This window comes from Eriocheir sinensis, chromosome 27, assembly GCF_024679095.1.
Source record: "Eriocheir sinensis breed Jianghai 21 chromosome 27, ASM2467909v1, whole genome shotgun sequence".
NCBI lineage: Eukaryota > Metazoa > Arthropoda > Malacostraca > Decapoda > Varunidae > Eriocheir > Eriocheir sinensis.
The window spans coordinates 14933777-14958026 of NC_066535.1; the positions used below are offsets into that span (position 1 = coordinate 14933777).

General features: G+C 39.7%; 2 protein-coding genes across 9 annotated transcripts in view; one reads left to right on the top strand and one right to left on the bottom strand.

Moving 5' to 3' along the window:
- The first annotated feature begins 174 nt into the window (after positions 1–174).
- On the top strand, positions 175–5830 carry LOC127004186 (TM2 domain-containing protein 3-like). Of its 2 annotated transcripts, XM_050871679.1 has the most exons (7): positions 175–342; positions 1121–1607; positions 3369–3502; positions 3900–4046; positions 4151–4272; positions 5241–5384; positions 5680–5830. In XM_050871679.1, exons 2-7 carry the CDS (start codon positions 1499–1501, stop codon positions 5813–5815), a joined length of 792 nt encoding a protein of 263 aa, XP_050727636.1. In that variant the 5' UTR covers positions 175–342; positions 1121–1498; the 3' UTR covers positions 5816–5830. The 2 variants fall into 2 exon arrangements, with proteins under 2 accessions (XP_050727636.1, XP_050727635.1); XM_050871678.1 differs by lacking the exon at positions 175–342 and having other exon boundaries at positions 906–1607.
- Positions 5831–11551: 5721 nt separating this feature from the next.
- LOC127004184 (cyclic AMP-dependent transcription factor ATF-1-like) overlaps positions 11552–24250 on the bottom strand; it is a 70608-nt gene continuing 57909 nt past the window's right edge. For 6 of the 7 annotated variants that reach the window (XM_050871672.1, XM_050871668.1, XM_050871674.1 and 3 more), the window contains 6 exons: positions 22535–22699; positions 20233–20341; positions 19918–20016; positions 18123–18260; positions 17537–17702; positions 11552–16448 (listed from right to left, as the gene is read on the bottom strand). In XM_050871672.1, the coding sequence (XP_050727629.1) occupies positions 16307–16448; positions 17537–17702; positions 18123–18260; positions 19918–20016; positions 20233–20341; positions 22535–22699 (819 nt within the window). In that variant the 3' untranslated portion in view covers positions 11552–16306. The remainder of the gene's footprint in view (positions 16449–17536; positions 17703–18122; positions 18261–19917; positions 20017–20232; positions 20342–22534; positions 22700–24250) is intronic. The other variant, XM_050871669.1, reaches the window with a different exon arrangement.

Here is a 24250-nt window from a genome sequence, read left to right on the forward strand (position 1 = left end):
CTGTCTCGAAGCACCGAAGCACTTCCCTTCGTGTATCATTTCCTGGCGTTCTGGCTCTTTTTATAGTTCATCCTCTCTTATTGTCTGGTGCAGTCACTAACCTTAGGCTTGCCAGGCTGAGGGAGGCGTTGCATAGTGTCACGTCGTCCAGGGAGTCGCACGAGGGTGAATCGAAGCAATAGGTGTTCCGGGTCTGCGATGTTACTCGAGATATATTTTTTGTTACGTGTCCGTTGAAGCACAGGTTAATCGGCCATCAAAAGGTCTGTCAATCATAGGCCATTTAAGCTCGATCTGTTCACATGGGAATCGAGTTGCACTAAAATCATAGTAATATTTAAGGTAATTACAATATTTTGGTACGAGTGATAATTGTACTGCAGGAAAAGATGGATCATACAGTATACAGAGGTTACTAGTGAAGCAAAATAAGAATAATAGATGTTTAGATATCCACTACTTGTAGTGCCATGACCCGCCCGAATGAATCTCCCATATCTCACTCTGCGAATGGGGTGCCTCTTTGGCAGACTGGTGAAGGAGTGGCTGTCCCATCTCGCTGGTCGCAGGTTCGATCAAACCCTTTCCTGGTTTGGATTAATTTCTCGGGTGTTTCGTGACACGCTGTGGTTGTGTGGAGGTATTGTGAAGTTGATTTCGGGCTATATATATATATATATATATATATATATATATATATATATATATATATATATATATATATATATATATATATATATATATATATATATATATATATATATATATATATATATATATATATATATATATATATATATATAAAATCTCCCCGGTTCTTTTCAACGCCAACGCCAACTCCGGCTATACAGGCACGTGGCACGTTACCCTGAAGCTGATCCTGCTCATCGGGTTGTATCTGTAAGAGGCAGTCCTGAGTGGAGAGGCAGGCCAAGGGGACGCCCACGGAGTTCGTAACTTGAGCAAGTCCATAGATCCTGCCGGAAGGTACTCGGGGTGGGAAGGGGGCCTGCATGGAGACACGCCCGTAGGGACCCCCGGGCTTGGCGTCGTAGGGTGGGCGAGGCGACGCGTTCCCCGGCGTATCCCCCACTGATTGATTGACTGTTCTTTTCTCAAGGGACGCAAGCATGATTTGTCAGCCCGTACAAGGCGGCCAAACACTCGGTCTTGGTCACGGGCAGGAGGAGGTGGTGGTGCAGGTGCTGTTGAACGCATTCTCGGCCGAAAGGAAGATACTAACCAGCCGCCTAAAATACTGGAAGAGAGAACGATAATATAAGGGCACAAAGAAAGGAAGACCAAGTTGTCAGACCCAAGAAGCGGAGGTCAGAGGTCTGCGGAGGAGGTCTACAGAAACAGACGACCCTCACTGAGCTGTCGTGATGCCCGCCGCCTCCCCGCTGCCGCCCGCCGTGCCCCGCCGTGGGCGCGGCGAGTGACGGGCGGCCGTCCCCTGCTGCCCGGGTGGGGGTGGTGTGGCTGAGGGCGCGGCGGCATGCGTGAGGGCCGCCCCCGTGCCCCCCGCCCCCCTGCCGCCAGCCTCGGCATGCCTCGCGGGGCCTCGCTGCTCAGGTGGACCTCCTGCGTCTTCATCATCCTCACAGGTAGGTGGGGCACCCAGGTCCAGCATTACTACAGTCCATCAACTCTAACTTGAGCACTATGGCCTGGCCCAGCACACCCCCATATATATATATACATATATATATATATATATATATATATATATATATATATATATATATATATATATATATATATATATATATATATATATATATATATATATATATATATATATATATATATATATATATATATATATATATATATATATATATATAAGGTCACAAAGTCATAATAAGTGACATAACTAGCCTTGTGCAGTAAAAATATGCTGTTTAAGGTATCTGATACCTGCACAATGGCATACGGTGATGGCTAAGGGCCGCTTTAACAGTCATTTTGTTTGTTTTGATCGTTACTAATGGCAGCGATCGACGCTATGGTATTTCCACTTAAAACTGGCTGATGGGGTAGTGGCAGCTGCGGGGTTAGCCTAGCCCCGCACCTAGGCACACACTCAACACCTCTTGCTTCCTCTGCAGCCGCCACTACCCCATAGGCCAGTTTCATGTGGAAAACCATAGCGTCGATCATTGCCATTGGTAACGATCAAAACAAACAAAGTGATTGTGAAAGCAGCCCTAAGGCCACAGACTGTTGCCAGATTGTCATACTCAGCCAGTTATATTTCCCAACTTTCTGCCCCAAAACTGTCTTCTGGGCTCCAATAACAAAACTCATTTATAGTTATTGTTAAAACTGCTAGATCCTGATGTTTCTTGGCAATAGTTAGGTGTCGGAAACCGTTAAATACTATGCTCTGAGTACGACAATCTGGCAATGGTGGCTATATACGTATTTTCATATCATTGTTCCGTTGCTTATTCAATGTTCTGTTCAAGAAGAAGAATACTCATAATTTTAGTTAGTTTTTGGTTATAAGGATTCTTTACGAAATACAATTATAACATTACCTCCTTTAAGTTAGGAAACGTCCTGAATCCTGGATCGGCTATGGTATGTTAAGTGCACCTATTGTGATAAATGGTCGCAAATTCGTGTCACTAATAAAATTGACAGTAGTAATGTTAGTTATGCCTCCATGAAATATACACAAATATATAAATATGAAAGCTCACAAAGTCACAATAAGTGACATCACTTGTTTTGCACAGTAAAAATATTCTTATTTAAGGTAGCTGATACTCACAAAATGGTGTGCGCTGCTGCCTCGGCCTACTGTTGTCGTATAAACTATGAATGTATTTTCATATTATTGTTCTGTTGTTTATTCAATGTTTTGTTCGAGAAAAAAGATATTCGTATAATTTTAGTTCGTTTTCTGTTATAAGTATTCTTTACGAAATACAAGTATAACATTAAAGCCTATAAGTTAGGAAATGTACTGAATCCTGGATCGGCTATGGTGATGTTAGGTGCACTTATTCCCAAACTACTGTGGTTATCAGACAGGTGCTCCCCCCATTAGTATGGGAATATGAGGGTCAAGTATACTTTTGTTACACTTCAAGATGTTCCATATGCAATAAGGCAGTTGAGGCAGTGGCTCAACTCCAGCAGTGTTCCTTATTTTTCCTCTTTTCTGCATACAGGTGACTACCACCCACGTTCATACATTCACAAACTTGCAGGTTTTCCATAGAGGAAAAAGGTTTTCCCAGCAGTAAATTCATGTCCCCCTACCTTATAGAGTGACTCACTGAGTACTACGTACATGGGATGTATGTATACACCACAAAATAATCCATATATGAACCACTAATGCAGGCACATTGCAGGTTGTGCATCAAGCTCCTTAGATGACACAAGGTCTCAAGGGGAAACCAATAAAAGCTACAAGTCAGCCAGCAACAACTTGACTGGCTCCTCCCAACCTCTGCCCCGGCTCCCACCCACGCCAGAAAACTGCTCAGTAAGTGTGACAGACACTGCATCTCAGTGCATAGCAGGTAAACTGTTTTTGATGAAATATTAAATAAAATGTTTCTACAATTGAATATATGCTGTAATGGTTAATCACTGAATTGGGCCCATAGTCATCTTAAAGGTGTAGTTAGTGTAGCAAATAAGAATGTGACTGCACATACCAGTGAAAAAAAGGATGTATCAGAGATGTTGAGAAACAAAAAAGCATCTCATGGCTGTCTTTTATTGACGTATATGCCCGGTACCTCTGATATTCTGTTCTCCCTCCCTGAATTGGTAGCCACTCAGAAGTCTCTCATTTTTCCTGTATATGTGAGGTGTATTTGATATATGGTTATTAGTGTACTATTGTCATTTGGTAAAGTGTGATTTTTTTCTTGTAGGATCACTCACAACTTGGGCCTTTTGATTGTCCAGAAAATCTTCCATGTCATGCACTGAGCAAAGAATGTTTGAAATGTGACTTCAACTGCACCTGTGTGTATGGCCAAGAGGTGAGCGTCACCTGCAGACCAAAGAGGAGCTGTGAGGTGAGTCTGATCAGGCTGTATGTGAGTCTTGGCATAATTATCAAAAAGACTCCCAAAACAGCAACAAAGAAGCCTGCAGACTGCTAATTTACTTTTATTTTCAGGGTAAACAGGAGATCACCGTGCAGATGGTTTGCCGGTACTGCTACCAGACAGCACATTGGGAGCACACGTGCCATGGCAATGACCAGTGCCATGCAGTTCACTCACCCAGAGAAACGTTTACGTAAGCTTTATTCCTGTATGTCCAGAGCCAAGAAAGAGTCAGATTTATGTGATCTTTATGATATAGAAATCCAATGTATGTATAGTGGATTTACTGTAAAGTTTACAGTAAACTCAGTTATTCACATTAATCTTGCCATGGCTGATGTGGATAAGTGAAAAATCTGGATAATGTAGAAGTTTTCATGACAGACTTTCCCAGGCTTACTTTCAAGTCTCACACATCCGAACCATGTCACATTTTACAGCCAGATTAGAACGTGAACTTATGGCACGTCATGACACTTGCCTTAGAGCGATTAATACCTATGAAAGGGGGAACCAGGAGTCACATCATTGGATATATGCATTGATATGTGATTAATGAACCCTGAGGAATCAAACAACAACAGGTCTGGGACATTATAACTTTTTGATTGCACTATGACACAAAAATGTAAGAAAATTCTTTAATCGCCATTTTCTCAAAACTAGGAGTAATACATCCATAAAATGCATCTCCTTTAGTTTTAGTGCAATTGACATAAAACTTAAGGGTTAGGAGCTAGACATGTTATAGAACAAAGAAAAAAATATCAACCTCATTTCTTTTTTGCATAATACAATCCGGAGTGCAATTTTTTTATTTTTTTTTTATTTATTTATTTATTTATTTATTTTTTGCCACTAAATAAAAAAAAGTTTTGGCGATTTTTTTCTAACTTTGCAAGGAAGGTCATAAGGCATTTTGTGTGCAAAGAGCAAAAAGATTGATGCAGAAATGACGAAGGAGATAGACTAATTTTTTAAAAAAACACGAAAAAGAATCATAAAAATCTAAACAAAATACTCAATTCATTCTTTGTTCAGGTAAGATGATAAGATTATTATTCTCCATAACATAGTTCAAAATCAAGACCCTCGGACAGTTCATAAAATGAGGCGGAGCCTTCCCTTAAACACATTTTTTTTTGTCCTACTTGATTTCAGATCCAACTGTACCGTGAATAGTGACGTGCTGTGCCTGGGCAATCGAGTGTTCCGTAAAAAACTGTACTGCAACTGGACCTCTGGGTACAAATGGTCCACAGCGCTGCTGCTCTCCATCACCCTGGGAGGATTTGGGGCTGACAGGTGAGGGGCCTTGAAATGTAACAATATACCCTGTGATGGACTCTTCCATCTTTTCTAAAACTGATGTTAGACCAAAAGAGCAGTACTTTAGCACATTTGATCTATCTTCTTTCTTGAATATGGGAACAGTGAACTTTTCTCACTTTTTTCTTGTTCAAGCACATTGGTGATTCCCAAATAGTCTTGTGATTTCTGCCATGTTCTCTTAAAGACTTCCCAGTTTTACTTCTCAATATGATATAGTAATTGCAGTGAATGTAATTAATTATCATTTCATGAAGCAAACATTTTTCAGATTCTACCTCGGCCATTGGCAAGAAGGAATAGGAAAGCTGTTCAGCTTTGGTGGCCTTGGAGTGTGGACGATCATTGATGTCATTCTAATAGCTATTCGCTACCTGGGACCTGCAGATCATTCGTTATACATATGAAACAACTATTAGCAGGTAAAGTTAACTAATAGATAGGCTAACAAGTACTGACAATTGTACAGACTAGGTTCATGAGTTTCAAGATTTTGACTGATTGAAATAATCAGTTCATTACTTTTCGGTGAAATAGTAATGATGTACAATTCTGTGTAAAGTGTAAGGCATCACTTAGTATTCATATACTCACTCATATTTGTGTTGGTGATTTAAAAATCACTTTATTTTCTATATGGTGTATATTTAGGCTAATAGTACAGATTTTACTAATTGCAAAGAGAAAATTAATTTCTATGGTTGAATGCTTGATAGTATGATTTTATTGATAGGTGGAAGTGATCTCTTGCGATATCCAGCAGTTGTGAAAGACTAACAATACAATTTTATCACAAGCATCTTTTACAATGCTAATAAATATTTGCCACCATTGTTATATAATATGTAATGAAAAGCTCAAATACAAATCCTTGAGATAATTGAGTTGGTTCAGCACCCTACACATATTCCCAATAGTCTTGGAAACAGGCCCAACATACTAGACCTCTTCCTTACCTCTAACCCTTCTACTTACTCTGTCAAACTGTTCTCTCTATTGGGCTCCTCCGATCACAACCTTATTTCTGTATCCTGTCCTATCGCTCCTGTACACCCTCTGGACCCACTGAAGAGGCGATGCTTCTGGCATTTTGCTTCAGCCCGGTGGGACGACCTGAGGGTGTACTTTTCTGATTTCCCGTGGAATGATTACTACTTCTAGAAGAGAGACCCCTCTGTGTGTGCCCAGCGCATCACAGAGGTGATTGTCTCTGGAATGGAGGCACACATTCCACGTACTTTCTCTACTCCTCATGCTAAAAAGCCTTGGTTTAATCATGCTTGTTCTCGTGCTATCAAAGATAGAGAGGCAGCTCACAAAAGGTACCAGAGCCTTCACACTCCTGCTAACCATGATCTTTATATTTCTGTCTGGAATCGTGCCAAATCTATTCTTTGACTTACCAAAACCTCTTTCATCAATAGAAAATGTCAAAAACCTTGCTTTTTCTAATTCTTCTCGGGACTTCTGGCACCTAGCCAAAAACATCTCCAATTTCACTTCTTCCTCTTTCTCCTCTCCTTAATCTTGATGGCAGCACCACCGTCTCATCTGTCTCTAAGGCTGAACTCTTCTCTCAAACTTTCTGTAAAAACTCCACTCTGGACGATTCTGGGCATATTCCTCCTACTCATCCCCCCTCTGACTCCTTTATGCCTGTTATTAAGATTCTTAAGAATGATGTTTTCTATGGCCTCTCTGGCCTCAACTCTCAGAAGGCTTAGGGACCTGATGGAGTGCCTCCTATTGTCCTTAACCCGTACAGTGTCGTCTTTTGTCATCGATAGGAGTCATGCCAGGTTGCAATTTTTCGTATTTTTTTTATTTGCCCCTAAAAATGAACAAAAAATTTAAAATCATTTGATATATATATTATTTATATGCGAGGAATGGAACCCTAGATTGTTCGTTGTTTTATTTTTCTGCGTCTCAGAGCTAACGATGTCATACCAGGAAAGGGAAATTTATCTTTAAATTTTTTTAGAGCCTATATTCTTTCCATTATAAACACTTCTCACTACCCTAAAGCGTAAGTAACGTATAAGTACTGCTTTACTTACAAAAACCTAAAAAAATAAACAGGAATTGTAAGTACAAGAAAATGATTGGATGCGCGTCAGGCAACACCGCTCGCTTCAAGGCCGTCTGTACTACAACCGTAGTTCACTAAGTTCAGCAAAAGTCTATGAAGCTTCCGACGATCAGTTTTCATTTCCGATTACTCTGAACCATAATTTACAATTCCACACGCTTTACTGATTATAGAATCAAGGAGTATACATATATACATATAAGCCCTCAAAAGAGCTTGCATATATATACGTACTAAACACTCCCTAAGAGGTACGTATGTGTACATACTAAACACTGTACGGGTTAAAAACTGTGCTTCCGTGCTGACACCCTGCCTGGTCAAACTCTTTCGTCTCTGCCTATCAACATCTATCTTTCCTTCCTGCTGGAAGTACGCCTTCATACAGCCTGTGCCTAAGAAGGGTGACTGCTCCAACCCCTCAAACTACCGCCCTATAGCTTTACTTTCCCGTCTGTCTAAAGCTTTTGAATCAATCCTTAACCGGAAGATTCAAAAGCACCTTTCCACTTTTGACCTTCAATCTAATCGCCAGTATGGGTTCCGCAAGGGGTGTTCTACTGGCGATCTTCTTGCTCTCTTAACTAACTCTTGGTCATCCTCTCTTAGCCGTTTCGGTGAAACTTTCTCAGTTGTGCTAGACATATCGAAAGCTTTCGATAGAGTCTGGCACAAGTCTTTGCTTTCTAAACTGCCCTCTTACGGTTTCTATCCTTCTCTCTGTTCCTTTATCTCCAGCTTCCTTTCCGGCCGTTCTATCTCCGCTGTGGTAGACAGTCACTGTTCTTCCTCTAAACCTATCAACAGTGATGTTCCACAGGGCTCTGTTCTATCACCCACTCTCTTCCTGTTATTCATCAATGATCTTTCCATAATAAACTGTCCTATCCACTCATACACTGACGACTCCACTCTGCATTATTCAAATTCTTTCAATAGAAGACCCTCTCAACCGGAACTACAAGACTTCAGACTGGAGGCTGCATAATGCTTAACCTCAGACCTTGCTATCATTTCCGATTGGGGTAAAAAGAACCTTGTGCCCTTCAATGCCTCAAAAACCCAATTTCTCCACCTATCAACACAACACAATCTTCCAAACACCTATCCCCTATTCTTCAATAACACTCAGCTGTCACCTTCTTTCAACACTAAATATCTTTGGTCTATCCTTAGCTCAAAATCTCAACTGGAAACTTCACGTCTCCTCTCTCACTAAATCAGCTTCCTCGAGGTTGGGCGTTCTGTATCATCTCTGCCAGTTCTTCTCCCCCACACAGATGCTTTCCAATTATAAGGGCCTTGTCTGCCCTCGTAATGAGTATGCATCTCACGTGTGGGGGGGTTCCACTCACACAGCTCTTCTGGACAGAGTGGAGTCTAAGGCTCTACGTCTCATCAGCTCTCTTCCTCTTACTGGTAGTCTTTTACCTCTCGATATTTTTATGCTGACTGCTCTTCTGAACTTGCTAACTGCATGCCTCCCTCCCCTCCTGCGGCCCCGCTGCACACGACTTTCTACTCATGCTCATCCCTATGCTCATACTCATCCCTATACTGTCCAAACCCCTTATGCAAGAGTTAACCAGCATCTCCAGTCTTTCATCATCTTCACTGGTAAACTCTGGAACAGCCTTCCTACATCTGTATTTCCTCCTGATTATGACTTGACCTCTTTCAAGAAGAGTGTATCAAGACACCTCTCCACCCGAAATTGAGCTCTCTTTTGGCTACTCTTTACTTTTGTCTATTATGGGAGCGATGAATAGTGGGCCTCTTTTTTTTTCCCACTTTGTTGCCCTTGAGCTGTCTCCTTTGATGTAAAAAAAAAAAAAAAAAAAAAAAAAATCAGTTAGTCATTTCACTTCACAGAGCCTGTTGCTGAAATGCATCCTGATTGAAATGATGCTGCAAATAAAATTGCTGCATTTGGAGTTAACATAATTTTTATCTAATTTTAAAATATATTAGTTACAACTTACCATCACGATCTGCAAACATGGTAATGTTCAGCTAACAAATTTTCTACAAGGGTCTGCTCTCTCTACCAATATCTATATCAATAATGCTCTGTCCCCTCACAGGGACTTCCCCTATGGGGGTGGCCATTGTAGAAGTCTCCAGTTTTATCTGTTCTGGCACTCATCTGTACAGCCAGTCTCCCAGCTGCTAACTCACTCACTTCAGTACTCTTCGGGTGGTCAGTGTGTGGTCATGCTGCTCCATACATTTAAATTTGGCTTGTGCAGTGCTGGAACTGCTCATGTTTTTTCAGGAAGCAACTGAATTTCCATAGTGCCATGCAATTTGACAAACTATTCTTCCAATGCTGGAAGAACAGACACCAGTAATGATGATGAATATGTACTTTTTATACATAAAATAAATTAGTGCTTATTACAAGTGGCGTCTGAGTGGTCAGTGTGTGGGTACTGGGTACGGCATCCAGGAGGATGCAGGATCACGTCCCGCCTGCTGCATCAAACAAGTTGGCAATTTGCAATTTTTTGGCCATCGCTGAATAGCATAAGACACCCACATGCTGTCCTGAAGATCACCTATTACTGGGCGTTATCGTGATAAGTTATCGCGATACTTTATCGCTGATAACAAAATCGGGTTATCAGCCATCCGCTACTTATTTGAATATATATCGGTATCTTCGTTACTTTTGTAACCAAACTAGCGATAATCACTACTTTTTCCTGCCTTTCAGAATAAAAACATTGTCTCCTCCTTACTGCGCATGCGTGGCCCGGGCGCCTGGTGTTGTATGAAAAAACTTCGGGTTATGAAATATCTTCGGTGAAGAGATTTCATACTTAGATCATCAACATTAAAACACTAGGTTATTTTTTTATGTTAGACTAAAAAATCAATATATCAGAGAGAAAAATCATTTAACTTTGCCCCCAAAATGATTATTCACTGCCTCAAACTTGATATTCCATATTCATTTGTGAGCATGTGGCATGCCATGGTATTGAAGGCACTCGTTGTTGTGTTATTTGGTGTCCCATCGTCAAAAGCTGGTGCTTTTGTTTACGAACACTGGTCTCTCATGAACTACGCATGTTCAGACCAGTGAACCTAGCCCTGTACAGTGTCACAAAGCTTTTTAACACATTAAGAGTTGCTGGAAGGCTGAATCAGACATACAGTACCACCATCCTCGCTGTTTCTAGAACGACACTCTGTACATATAAATACAACTCGTACAGAGTGTCGTTCTTGAAACAGCGGGGATGGTGGAAGTGGTACTGTATGTCTGATTCAGCTTTCCAGCAACTCTTAATTATGGTTAAAAAGCTTTGTGAAACTGTACAGGTCTACGCTTGCTGGTCTAAGCCTGCGCAGTTCACGAGAGACCAGTGTTTGTAAACAAAAGTGCCAGCTTTTGACGGTGGGGACGCCAAATAACACAACACCGGTTCAGGTGTTTCTAGTATTACCGTCCATATATACGTGTCAACGTGTGGTTTTCAGGTTTTGTAAGTTTCTAAAATACAAATAATGAAAAGTTGAATTCATCTGGTTTTTTTTTATTTAAAATATCAATATAGTATCTTTTTCGCCTATCGGACTTATTGCTAGCTAGTATCGGAATTGTGGATTTATATCTGGTATTGGTTATCGGTTATCGCTTATATTTGTGTCTCCAGTTAACGAATATCGGTTATCCCCGATAAGGTTTTCCATTATCAGTTATCGGTTATCGGGAATAATGTTTTCTGATATCGTGCCCAGCTATGCTATTAACCCATACTCTAGATCCTCTTTCAAAGAGAATCAAAGAATAACCCTGGGGGATACCATGAGGCAAGCAAGGTGGCACCACTGTAAACACTTGCCTGCACCATAATGCGCTGGGGTCTACCACTGGGCCCCACCCAGAACACCAATCGGTGCCATAGAAAAAAAAAATAATAATAATAATAATAAATAAATAAAATAAAATAAAAACAGGACACTGACTAAAATTACTTGTATTTGTGTTAGCATGAAGCCTTCCCCACCACAGAAGTGTGCAGCCCCAAGGAATTCAGTGAAATTCTATGATTCAACAACAGTTTAGTTTTCAAAAATACATATTTGACATTATGGTACGTTCTTGTTTGGAACACAGCCAAACACAGGTGTGTATAATATATACAAATATCCACAAAATTAAAGCCAATCTTAGAACAATCATTTTTCAACACCTTTGCTTAAAAGTGCACTATAAAGTACAGGATATGAGCAAATAGCATGTATGAAATATTTAAACATGCCACACTAGCATTGGTTCCTTTAAGAAAATGACTGTCTGTAGATAGCTACAAAAACTCTCAAGATCATTAAACTTCGGTGCAAATGTTCTAATATAAGCAGTTTACCTCTCAAAATAAAAAAGAGCAAGTTTATTTGCCATGGACTGCTTTTCAGACAGGTACAAGTAGGGAATCCGTGACAAATGTACATTCCAGTCAATGGTATTCAGGCAGCAGTGCAAATCTTTGAGTACAGTCACAAATTAGCAATGAACTGGGTTAGAAAGTAATACAGTTTGATTACCACCTGAGATGAGACTTAATAGATATATTGTTTTCACACTTTGGGAAGTCAAATCGCATTCATATAAATTTCTTTAAAGGTTCTCGTCATCACTGACCCCCCAAATCCTGCAGAGGCAAGATAGAGGTTAAAAGTAACAGGAAAAATTTAAGCTTTGTCACTTTTAAGTACAAAAATTACAAATTTGTGATACATTGTGAAAAATTATAATTGTCAACATAGAAAAAGCTCTTCATACATTGTTCTGATGTAATTTTCGGTCAAAGAACTAAATTCAGTGTCCAATAATTTTGGCCAGCAAGAAAGCAGTTTAACAATCAATAATTGGCAAAATTAGGATTTTAACAGGCATTAACTGTTGCTTTCTGTACTATATTTAGTTATTTTGTGAACCGCACTATACTGCACACTTCAAGTTGTGTGTGTGTGTGTGTGTTATGTCTTGATACTTTGAAAAGCATAATATTAATCCATTGTCAAATTGTGGAAGTCAAATCATTCTTATAAATTCATGCAAAAGTCATAGTCGTCACTGATTCAACTTCACTTGTAAAAAAAAAAAAATAATATATATATATATATATATATATATATATATATATATATATATATATATATATATATATATATATATATATATATATATATATATATATATATATATATATATATATATATATGCATGCATGCATGCATGCATGTACACACACAGTATACCCTCGCTTTAACAATCCAAGTGAGGGGAAGGGGATGATGTTATATCCAAAAATTTGACAGCCAAACTTTTCACATAATGAACTTGTTTGTTGTATGGGCTGAAAGTGTGCCATTTCCATATATAATGTAGTTTGTTCAGTCTATTAGTAGAAAGGTGAGGCACAAAAGGACGAGAGCGATAGTGTTTACAGTCGGGTGGACAAAGCTAGACTGACTAGACGGGCATGGGCAGGTCGACACTGTCCATACCACTGCCAACTGATGTGAATGTACATGCTTGGCCAGTTCACCACCAACCCAAACCTCACACTTACTGAACTCCCTGCATATACTGGACTGGCCCTAAAAAGTTTGTTTAAAGCTTAAATTTGTTACATCGAGGTCCATAAAAGCAAGGGTTTACTGTTAACACTCGACCCTCGATTTCCCAGATATTGACTCTCCAGGACAAAATTCGGGTTTGGCAATTGTCAAACATATGCCCAGTCAAGTCTGGGAACTGAAATAGAATCCATGTAAAAAATCTGGGGTTCTGCTAAATCTGACAGTTGACGGACACTTGCCTTGCCAAGTCTGGTTATTGAAACAAATGTCTGGCAATGTAGATTCCTTCCCTTGGTCAATGTCTGCAACACCTTTTTCAGTGTTTTGGGGGACTGGATAGGCCATGGAACCATAACAATACTCACTAGGTGGCAGCCTGTTGTTTTTCGCGTCACCAGTGATTGTCATGTCGCCTCCACAATGGGTTCACTAATGCACTAAGCTGCATAGTCATCTTCAGAGTTGTTGAATTCCTTAAATTTTATTTGCTATTTGTGAATTTGTAATTTGCTTCCTTAAAGTTTGTCTTCAATGAAATGTTCACAATGGGTTCAATAAGCTGCTTCCTGTGACATTTTCTTGATTGTTTACAATTAGCAGCTGCATGTAGTTATGATCATTTTTATTCCCCATTTATGTTTTTATTACGTGTATTTTATAAAAGGTATTTATTATAAAATAATGCGCATGGTATGACATGAACCCCAAAATGGTGGACACTTCGTGACTGCCACCAAACAGTGCGTCCTTTGTTAGTATGTAATGCAAGTCTGTTTTAAGATTTGCATTACATGCTGACAAATAACACACTGTTTGGTGGCAGTCACAAAGTGTCCACCATTTTGAGGTGTATATCATACTGTGCACATTATTGTTTTAGTTACTCTCTTGGATGTGCTGCTTAAATGTGCTGGACTGATGAAAGTCCCAGGCAGGTCCTGAATAATTACGATTACCGGACTGAGTATTTGAACCTCTGTGAATGGGCAATTTCCACGGACTGGAACGATTTCCGATTCCCGGATTTTTGTGGTTCCTGGACAGGTGTTCCCTCCATTAATCCGGGAATTCAAGGGTTGTGTGTGTGTGTATTTTATATATATATATATATATATATATATATATATATATATATATATATATATATATATATATATATATATATATATATATATATATATATATATATATTCTGGTGTTTCAGGTTAAAATTAATGTCTCCAAACCAAAATTTGTACGATATATCAACCATAAAAAGCAACAGTAAACAGCCTGGAATGAAGCCCAAAACTTTTGATAATGCTTGAGTGGTGATGCAAAGACATCTGTATAAACAATGTTGGAATGGTTCAGGCACACACAAACATTAAGTGTAGGTCTTAGTGTTGAATGCTGGTAAATGCATGTTGTAAATAATTACATGACCAGTGTGATCAGTTAAGGCAAGAGGCAAATGCTTAATGACTGCCTGTCAACATAATTATTCATTTCCTCAGGATTCATAACCTTAGTTGTGAATCCCAGCAAACACAAACACAGTTACATTAAAAATAATGGCTTATATTTTCAACAGCATTGAATTCTTTCAGATCAAGTCATAGAGCTTTAGATCATCACTCATAATGAACACTTATGGAGAGCCTCTTCAAATGCCAAATTATAGAACACTGAACACTTAAATAATCATGTCAATATATAATTAGTAAAATAATGGGGCTTTTGCAACTACCATCACATACAAAAATAATTTTACAATAATTATAATCATTTTACAAACAGGACACACTTTCTCTCGGCTGACACTTGGCAATGCACCGGATATACCTTTCAACATTCTCTTTGAGTGTGATGAACTAATCAACTTGCCAGGACTGACTAGCCACACTTTTTGATGAATTTTTTAGTGTTAAATAGGATCAGTGCCAATATGAATATTTAAATTAAATAAGTGAAACATTTTTAAATTGATAATTTTTTCATCACAGAAGCCCTTATTCCAATGAAACTTTAAAAAGACCCAGTTGCACTGGGTCTAGTATTATACAAGTTTGCTGTACCAGTTGGCCAGAAATACAGATGCACATCAGGTAACAAGTCTACAAAATACACAATATAATTTAATTACACAGTACCTCATAATGTGTCAGTCTGCAGGTCTGCCATACCTCTGCCTTCATAATTATTAAGAGCACATATTTTCAAAGTGGATTATCTCAGGACTTTTTGTTAAATTACATTGAATTTAGCTGTGGTTTATCTCGAAACTAATAGTTACATTACATTAAATTCAGTTGTGAAAAATTATTTCCACAAATATTTAATAAAGTGACCAGCAAAGGTTTGAGCAGCAGTACCAGTACCCGTCCCTAACAATCATAAGGTAATGGACAATTAAACAACGAGAAATTAATCACAAAGCTGGCATCACCAGATTACTGCAGCCTTCTACTACGGTTGTCAAGACACTGGAACATTACTCAATTATCCTCAAGGACTTGAGGTTAGCTCAGTACAAGGACACTTCTCTGGTAGGTCATGACTTCTCAGAAGTTGACCACAAAACATGACAATTTATGATGAAAAGCATCATGTCACGCTATCACAAATAGTGATTCTCTTACTCTACTCTGCTTTTGTGGCAGTACAAATCTTCCAAAGACTTTACTTTCCCTATGAGTGCTTCTTTTGGGTCTCCAACACAACCACTGCTGCCTGAATGAAGAAGCTAGTCTCTCCGAAACTCTCCTTACTTGATAGCTTGGATCTCAACACTGCCTGATAATTCAAGCACACAGCAACAAATTACCTATTTCTTCATTTTCTTTCAGAGCTGAACAGTGGATGTGTATAAGGGTTCCTCAATAATGCACCATAGCTTTGACCACAGAAAGTTAGTCTCCTAAGCTAGGATATCTGTACACAGTACACTCATCCTGCATTATACTTAGTTCAGCACAGCCAGCAGCTTTGTCTGCCACCTACAATGTGGTGACCAAGTTATATAATAACATTTAAATAAACCGTCAACAGTCTTGGATAGCTGAAACTCTTGTAGAATTCCAGCAGATGGACATGAGCTTAAGTGAGCTTTGTCATCATGGCATCACTATATCAAGCCTTCCTTTGACTATAGGACTACCTCAAGCTTCATCACTGCAGAGGATAACCTGTGACACAGCTCAGGTGGAGAACTTTCACTTATGCTTGGACATCAACTATTTTGGCAATACAGAGCCTTCAGAGTTTTCAATTCTTCAATCAATGCCTTGTTCTGGTTTTCTAACACTGCAACTCTGTTTTCCAAGCATTTAATATATTCTTTCTTTTTAGCTCTACACTCTCTTGCTGCTTCCCTGAAAACAAACAAAAACAGTTAATAATGCAGGGTGAGAAATCACAAATCCTAAAAAAGTAAGCCTTTTTCTCTACACCAGTATCTACTTAACTAAAAAAAAAATCCTACACTCGAGTTTATTATCACAACAGCCCCCCCCCCCCCCTGTATTAGTCAGATATCATCAGTGGAGTTGGTAGAAAAAGCAGGGAAGGATAACCTAGAAAAAGGAAGCTCAACATGGCAAAGACTGCAAGTGTCAAATAGTAATCAAGGTACCGTCCATAGCCACCTCACTCTCCCCGTACCTGCCTTCCTCGTCCCTGTCTTAACAACCCCCAAAACTTTTAAGGGAAAGGCTGAGGAAGTGGGAATCTCCCTCCTGTCCAGCCAAAAGTGTTCACGTGACAACGGCCGTGACCGTACAATACTCGGTGTTACGGAACCTGGTCTGGAAAGGCTTTTGGGAAAGGACCCGTGAACTTGGCATCATTGCTTAGGTGATGGTTTCACACTCATTTAATCCAACAATGAGGGCATATGCTGAAGGGTGCATCACCCTATGATGGCACGCCCCAGGGTTCCTCCGGGTAGGTCTCCATGCAGGCTCCCTTCCCATCCCAAGTACTTCATTGCAGGATCCATAAACTTGCTCAAACCACAAACTCTGTGCACATCCCCTGGGCCTCCTCCACTCAGGATTCTCTCTTACAGAAACAACCTAGTGAGCAGGGTCGGCTTCTGGGTAGCATGCCACATGCCTGTATAACTGGAGTTGGCATTCACAGACTATGCAAGCCTCAAATCAGTCTCACAGAGTAATAAATGGTTTGACACAAGGTCATTTCAACGATATCCTATGATTCTGCATAGGCACTTATTACCAAATGCATCAATCCACCTCTTCCAGTCACTATAATGTCCATGTCTCACAGCCATAGAGTAAGACTGGGAACACAAGTATATCTGAAGGCAACACAGATGCCTACTTAGTTTCATCGCAATACCCGATAGTTTAGTTAGATGACCTCAGGTGTCCCGTACCCCCTTAAGGTATGAACAGTAATGGTATCCATTTTGCTAGGCATAGGCAGTCTGTCATCTTACCTGTTTTTCATTAGTCTGATTTCTCTCTTTCGTGATGCTTCCTCTGCCATCTGGTCCCCTGAGCCGTGAACACCAGTAGAGGCGGACGTTGCCAACACAACTCCTTGGGTCAGGCCAGTGCTGGAGCTGGTGGCTATCTTCAAGCCACTCAAGTCCCCAGCAGCAACTGAAAAGCAAAATGATGCCTTAGATAGATATAGTTTTCATTATGTAAGATTCAATATAGAGAAAAGTCACTTAGTCAAACTGTATTAAACTTTTTTTCTGCTTTTGTAGGCACTCTCCTGATCCAACGGATGGGCAGAGAAAAGTCTGACCAGGAGCCGCAAGGCCACGTGCCATTATATTTTCAGTTTCAGCTCTGATTGTGGCTAAACAAGCACTGATCATTGTTATAACACTTTCATATTTACCAGACTAACATGGCAGTACTTTTCCTGAGATCTGTACCTACTGTACAGATGAACAGGAAGTAGAAATAAGAACTATGTAAAGGCTATAATTCCTGATGCAACAAGAAAGCTACTGCATTTCCAATGTGTGCATCGAGTTCAGAAACTACTATCCTCTTCCTCCGTCTCCTTACCTGGGACAATGAACTGTGGGTCTGAGCCCTGGGCATAGTGGACGATGGCCCCCCCAGCTGTGGCTGCATTGGTCATGGCGAGGGTCTGGAGACCGTCACCCCCTTGACTTGTCAGCTGTAACCCACCAGCAGGTAGAACTGTGGAGGAAATGTGAAATAATGAGAACAATGATGTTTTAAAGTTTAAATTTACCTGATAAGTATCTTCAGTACTTGCCCTACAGGATGCCAATACTTAAATACGAATTTCAAAATAAGTTGTCCACTAGCAATATAAATGTATGCTTAACTGCAAATTTCTTGAAGACTGATATGCATCCCATTAAAAAAAAATGATTGATTCATTGATGATAATATACACAACACAAAGGTGCTACATAATACCAGTTGGTATTTATTTGGATTACACATTCAGAACTGGATAGAGCTTAGTGTGTGCACATGAGGAAATTAACATTACAGAATAATGAAAATCATGTTACATTGGATGCACACATTTATAGTGACTACACATCTATGGTGAACACTGAGCAACAACTGCTAGACAACAGCTTAGCAATTTAAATAAATTTTGCAAAAAGGAAGTTGAGAATGTTTTGCAGTCTGTGCTGGGAAGACTCCATGCTATTAATTTGGTGATATTAATGAAAATAAATTAACCTTTAATTATTTTTAGTCTAGAAAATGTTTTTAAACAATTGCTGTTTTTTATGAGTTTAATATAATCTACTTTATGAAGCTGAGGTCACTTTGTCAACTTCTTATTAACTGAGATGGATGCAGACTTAAGTGAGGGACACGTAACAATTAATCATCAGTGATTGGGTTTGCTTGAGGAAATACTGGACTTGGAATCAAATTTAAAATATGCTAAGCTTTTCTTAACACTGAACTGTTCCCTTTTAAACTTTGCCAGTCAATAATAACTAACATTACATAAGCAATTAAGCAAAACTTTAGTGCCTTAAGCATTCAGCAATATAAGCATGTGCATAAAATTTGTAGTGACAGCTCAACCAAAACAAGTCCTCCTTTATGTCTTAATGCTGAAATCTAAGTGTACAAACTTTCTAGTTTTTAGCAGAGGAAGGATTAAATCAGTGTTGGAAATCTTGTAACAAAAAGCAAAAGATATAAATTTCTTAATCATTTTGCTTTCCATTGAATTAAGTAATTTGGAGATTATCAATGTTACAGAGTCAATTAGTCGTACTTACAAGTTACACCTGAAGGTCTATTCCCCTGTGACAGGTGACATCCAGTTTGTCAAATGTGACTAATATTTGCTTCAGTCTGATCACTGCTAAATTTTTACATAAAAATTTTAAGTACTACAAATCGCCACAGCAAAGCCATGTACGTAGTAACCAAAGTATTAACAACTGCCCGCAGAGCAGTTACATCTTCACTCACAGCAACATTCTCACCGCAGGAACATGACAATACCAGCTAGCAAAACCAATGCGTCTTTTACACTTGGTTGCTTGCTTGTTTAAATTTACTTTTCTTTCCAAAGGAGGAAATGTAAAGTTAGTGCACGGTCACAACAAGAAAACATCATACAGCAACAAAATTTGTTAACTTGGAAACACTGCCGTTAAAGTTCATTATTAAGTTAGAGAGGAAGTAATGCAGCATATATGCATATGCAGCACATTACATTTAATGGCACTTATTAATCATGTCACATTCTTGTACACTTTTGGGCTGTCACAAGGGAATATTATACTCTTGAATGTGTAAAAGTAGATTACACAAAGTGATGCAGTTTACCAATGCAGCGTGGCAGACGGACCTTTCAACAAACCTGCTGTCTGGTACTGCTGACCCCCAATGGTCACGGTCCCCGTTGGCTCGTCTTGGGAGGAGTCTGAGCTACCTGCGTCGCCCTTGTCTAGAATCATAATATACAGAATGATCAACAATCACTACCAACTCAATTTACTTTATCCAATGTCTTATGCACAGAGATCAAAATAATGCCCTTTTTTACATTAATAACAATGATAAAAAAGAACTACTAACACCCTGCATCAAGAAAAGACACAATGAAGTAGACCTTCACCCAATTGTGGTTTCATGTTAACTAGGTAGTTTGACAGAACCTTACCTGATATTTCTCCTCCACCTAATTCATTAAGAATCTTGCGGTATGAAGGCCGGCGAGCCAGTATTTGACGTTTACGTGAAGATTCTTGATCTTCACTCGCGTCTAAAACCTGCCAACAAGGATAAAACATTAGTATATGTATTGCTTTAGTAAAGAGTAAAATCTGCATAAGTTCTTTAACCCGTACAGCGTCAGATACGCACGACATATGTATTATTTTTTTATACCAATGAGTGTCAGATACATACGTCGTAGGTATTTAATGTATTATTTTTTCCCGTCACTGGAGTGTGTCGAGGGTGATTTCTGTGGTGGTGCATGCAATGTAAAATGTTGGGATTTAATAAGGATCAGAATACATATGAAACTTAAAAAATTACCTGTTAGTGGTGAGGGCAATGAATGAAAGGCAAAAAATCTTCACCAGAAACTCGTAGTTTAAACCCATTTATTTATTTTTTCAAATGACAGCCCAAGTTGAGGGTGCGTCTTATAAGCCGTCAAATATGGTATTTCATTTATTGCCATAACTGGCAAGCCTGGCAGCCATTACTCTGGGTACACCTTTATTATTTGTGTGGATATTGGAGGTGGTTTTGGAGATTGTGATGTGGAAATTGAAGTGGTTTGACAGTGTTGTGGGTGAGGTATAGTGGGTATACTGATGTCCAGAACCGGCAATTTTGGTAAGGAGGGGGCCACATAAGGGGTGGGTGGTAATGAAATGGCTGTTGGATGGTGGCCAGGATGGTGGTAGTGGGGTCAGAGTGAAGTTGGATGAAAGCTACTTGAGGTGCTGACGGTCACACACAGCAATTTTACACTGGCAATTTCTGTACAAAATGGGCTGCGGGCTAGGTGTGAGGTCCTGAAAGGGTGGGTGTGAGGAGATGGTTGTTGGGGAGTGCGGGAGTGAGAAGAGGGTAGGTTGTGACCGAGGTACACTCTGTCAGACGCTGGCCAGTCACGGCAATGGTTTACCAGCATATATTGTTCATAATAATGCCAAAAACATACCATGAACTCAACAATTATGAACCCTCTATAAACTGTAATTGCGTGAGCGAACACTCTTGTGGGCAACTGTACATTGAGTTGAACTATCAAAAAGATCAAAATGAGTTACTCTCCAACAATATTTATGAGTCTGTGCTAAATATGTCGAGAGAAAACGATTTACTCGGATACGCACCCTCAAATCCAAAAAAAGTCTATGGAAATTAACACGACCATTTCGCTTCCTGACTCGAAAGAAATGGCCCCAAAAGTTAAATATCAGTCTGAATTCCATTACTCTACATATTCTGAGTGATCCAAAACTAATAGGTTAAAATTTTGGGCAAATTCACAACTAGTCTTAAATTCCTTTCCTGCATAAATGCCAAGTGGGTGTCATTAACCCCTTCAACACGAGGACGCGTATACTGCGTCCTTGTGTGCCCCGTACCATATCCGAGGACAAGCATACTGCGTCCTGGCTCACTTTAGCCAATATACGAGTTATTTTATCTCTATATTTATGCTTACATCTCAAAATTATCAAATAATTTATGTGTCTTTATGTGCACCATTTAATTCTGTATGTTTTTATATACAATACATGATGATAATGTTGAGTTTATGGCTGAAAACTTGCTATATTCAATAGCGACATTTGAAATTTGGCGTGCGCAGCGATCCCGGATATGGCGCAGGGCATTGTTTTGGCCCGGCCATAGTGAAAGGGTTAACATCTACTATAGTAAAACAATTAAATAATATACAGGGTTTAATCTTATAAGGCAAGACATTTCTTGAAAACTCAAAACCAATTATATAAAGGCCTGACATAGCTAATTTATTGTATACGTGCGTGATTCACCTATTTAGCTATCACTCTACCTACCTACTTGCTATATAAAGATATGTGGGCATTGGGACATTTTTCCTGCTTTTACTCTCCTTTCATTCTCTTCCAAATTTCAAAATATCGTTTAAGATGTCTTTTGGAATTAAGTAAAAAAAATGCTAGAAGTTGTTAAAGAAGGACTAAAGGCTGGGTAAAAGGTTATATTAAGCAAAATTAGGTAGAATGTTTCCAAGTTTAGTTAGATTAGTTTAGACAAGACTTGGAGCAACTTGGCATGTGCAGAGCTCCTCCCAGTTTGTCCATCTCTCCCCCACTTCAAGTAATTTATTTTGTGGAGGTTAGGGAGCAGAACAATATCGTCAAAAAGGAGTAAAAAATCACCCAATACAAATTTGCTTTATCTTTTCATTAGGAACAACTTAAACATTATACAACTGTAAAACTCGATCTTACCTGAACTGTCTGCAGAGTTCCTCCGCCTGCTGACTGAATGACTGAGTTTGAGGGCTGAGAAGGCTGTTTTAGAAGAATAACATTTCCTTTAGAGATCTGTACTGTTTGCAGGGCTGTGCTCTGGATGACACTTGGCTGTGTAGGCTGTTGGATCACACTCTGAATCTGTGGGTGAAAATATTTTCCTTCAGCTGCTTCAGTTTACAAAGTGTGCCCGGGATTTGGAAGCACAGAGAATGTGTAGATTAATTTGCCATTAAAATGACTGGAAACTCCCTTCATGGATTTTGATGTCTTGCACTAAATCTAATACAGATAAGGATTTTGTAGGATCTAGGCCATTCACTGGTGCTTATAATTATTAATAAGGGCCTTTTACAATGAGCCTTGTGCTGAAAAGTGGAGCTGCTGAGAATTTTCTGGGCTGGAAATACAGTTGGAAGTTTTGAAAATTGTAAACGACTGAAGTTGCGTAGCTCTGAACTATATGGATGAGTGTATAATGATGCAAGCAAGAGTACGTAGAGGGAAGTGGCGGAAAACTATGAAAACGGTGTGGAACAGTTCTTTGTAGTAGCAAATTTGTTTTACAGATGACACTCCCATGTTGGTTTAGAAGGGAGGCACTTTACAAATGTAACAAATGAGTCACCTACGTCAAAGAAAAATAATGTCAAGAATAAAAAAATATTTTGAGAAAAATCAAGCTGCTCCAATTGGTTCTGCAATATATATATGCTCTAGAGCAGTGGTTCCCAACCAGGGGTCCATAATCTGCTGAACGGAACGTCTTCTGATTTCATATAAATAGGCCTTCAGCTTAATCAGCATAACAATGCAAGGCATTTTACATGAATGTATTCATATTTTGCAGAAAAAAACATCTAGTAATTTTGCTGGCTTAACCTATTTCGTTGTAGGGGTCCACAAGTGCAAAAGTGATTGGAAAAGGGGGAACGGAACACAAAAAGGTTGGGAACCAGCTCTAGAGTAAATAAAGTTGGGGGCATGCGCTGGGGCAGCGCGTGGCCTCGGGGCTCACCTACATCCTAGTGGCCCTTGAACCTGTCAACACAAGGCAAATGCAACTTCCGGGTTACCAGTTTACCTTCCCTAGATTCCCCCAAGTACCCATTTGACAATCAGCCCGAGAGGGAGGATGAACAGTTGGGCGGACTGCGTGCCAATTGTTCAGGCCGGGATTCGAACCCATGCCCGCTGATACGTATACCTTGGCGTGCTAACACTGCTCATCTAACACACACACACACACACACACACACACACACACGTCTCTAAGCCATATTTTGCCGACAAATGCTGGGTAGTGGACAGGTGATTACCAACTTGGGTTATCAATATCCAACCTGCTTCGCGGCACGCTAAACCATGAATAGCTCCGATACACGTCACAGGTTGAGCCCGTCGTGGAGGGTAACGTTAGGGCGGTGAAAATACTGTACGCCAAGTGTATGTGGAAGGTTGGCCTACGATAGTGATGCAACATAGAGGTCACAAGATGACGAAGAGCATCATTTATTAGGGCCTAGGCGATGCGAAAAGTAACTTTCCCGGGTAATTGTGTTACCATTGCGAATTCAATCGCGCGCGCGCTCCAGAGTGTGTGCGTGTGTGTGTGTGTGTGTGTGTGTGTTCTGAGGAGAGCAAGTTTACTTCCTGCTGTTAGGCCTTGCCGAACAGGAAGACGGGCCCTCA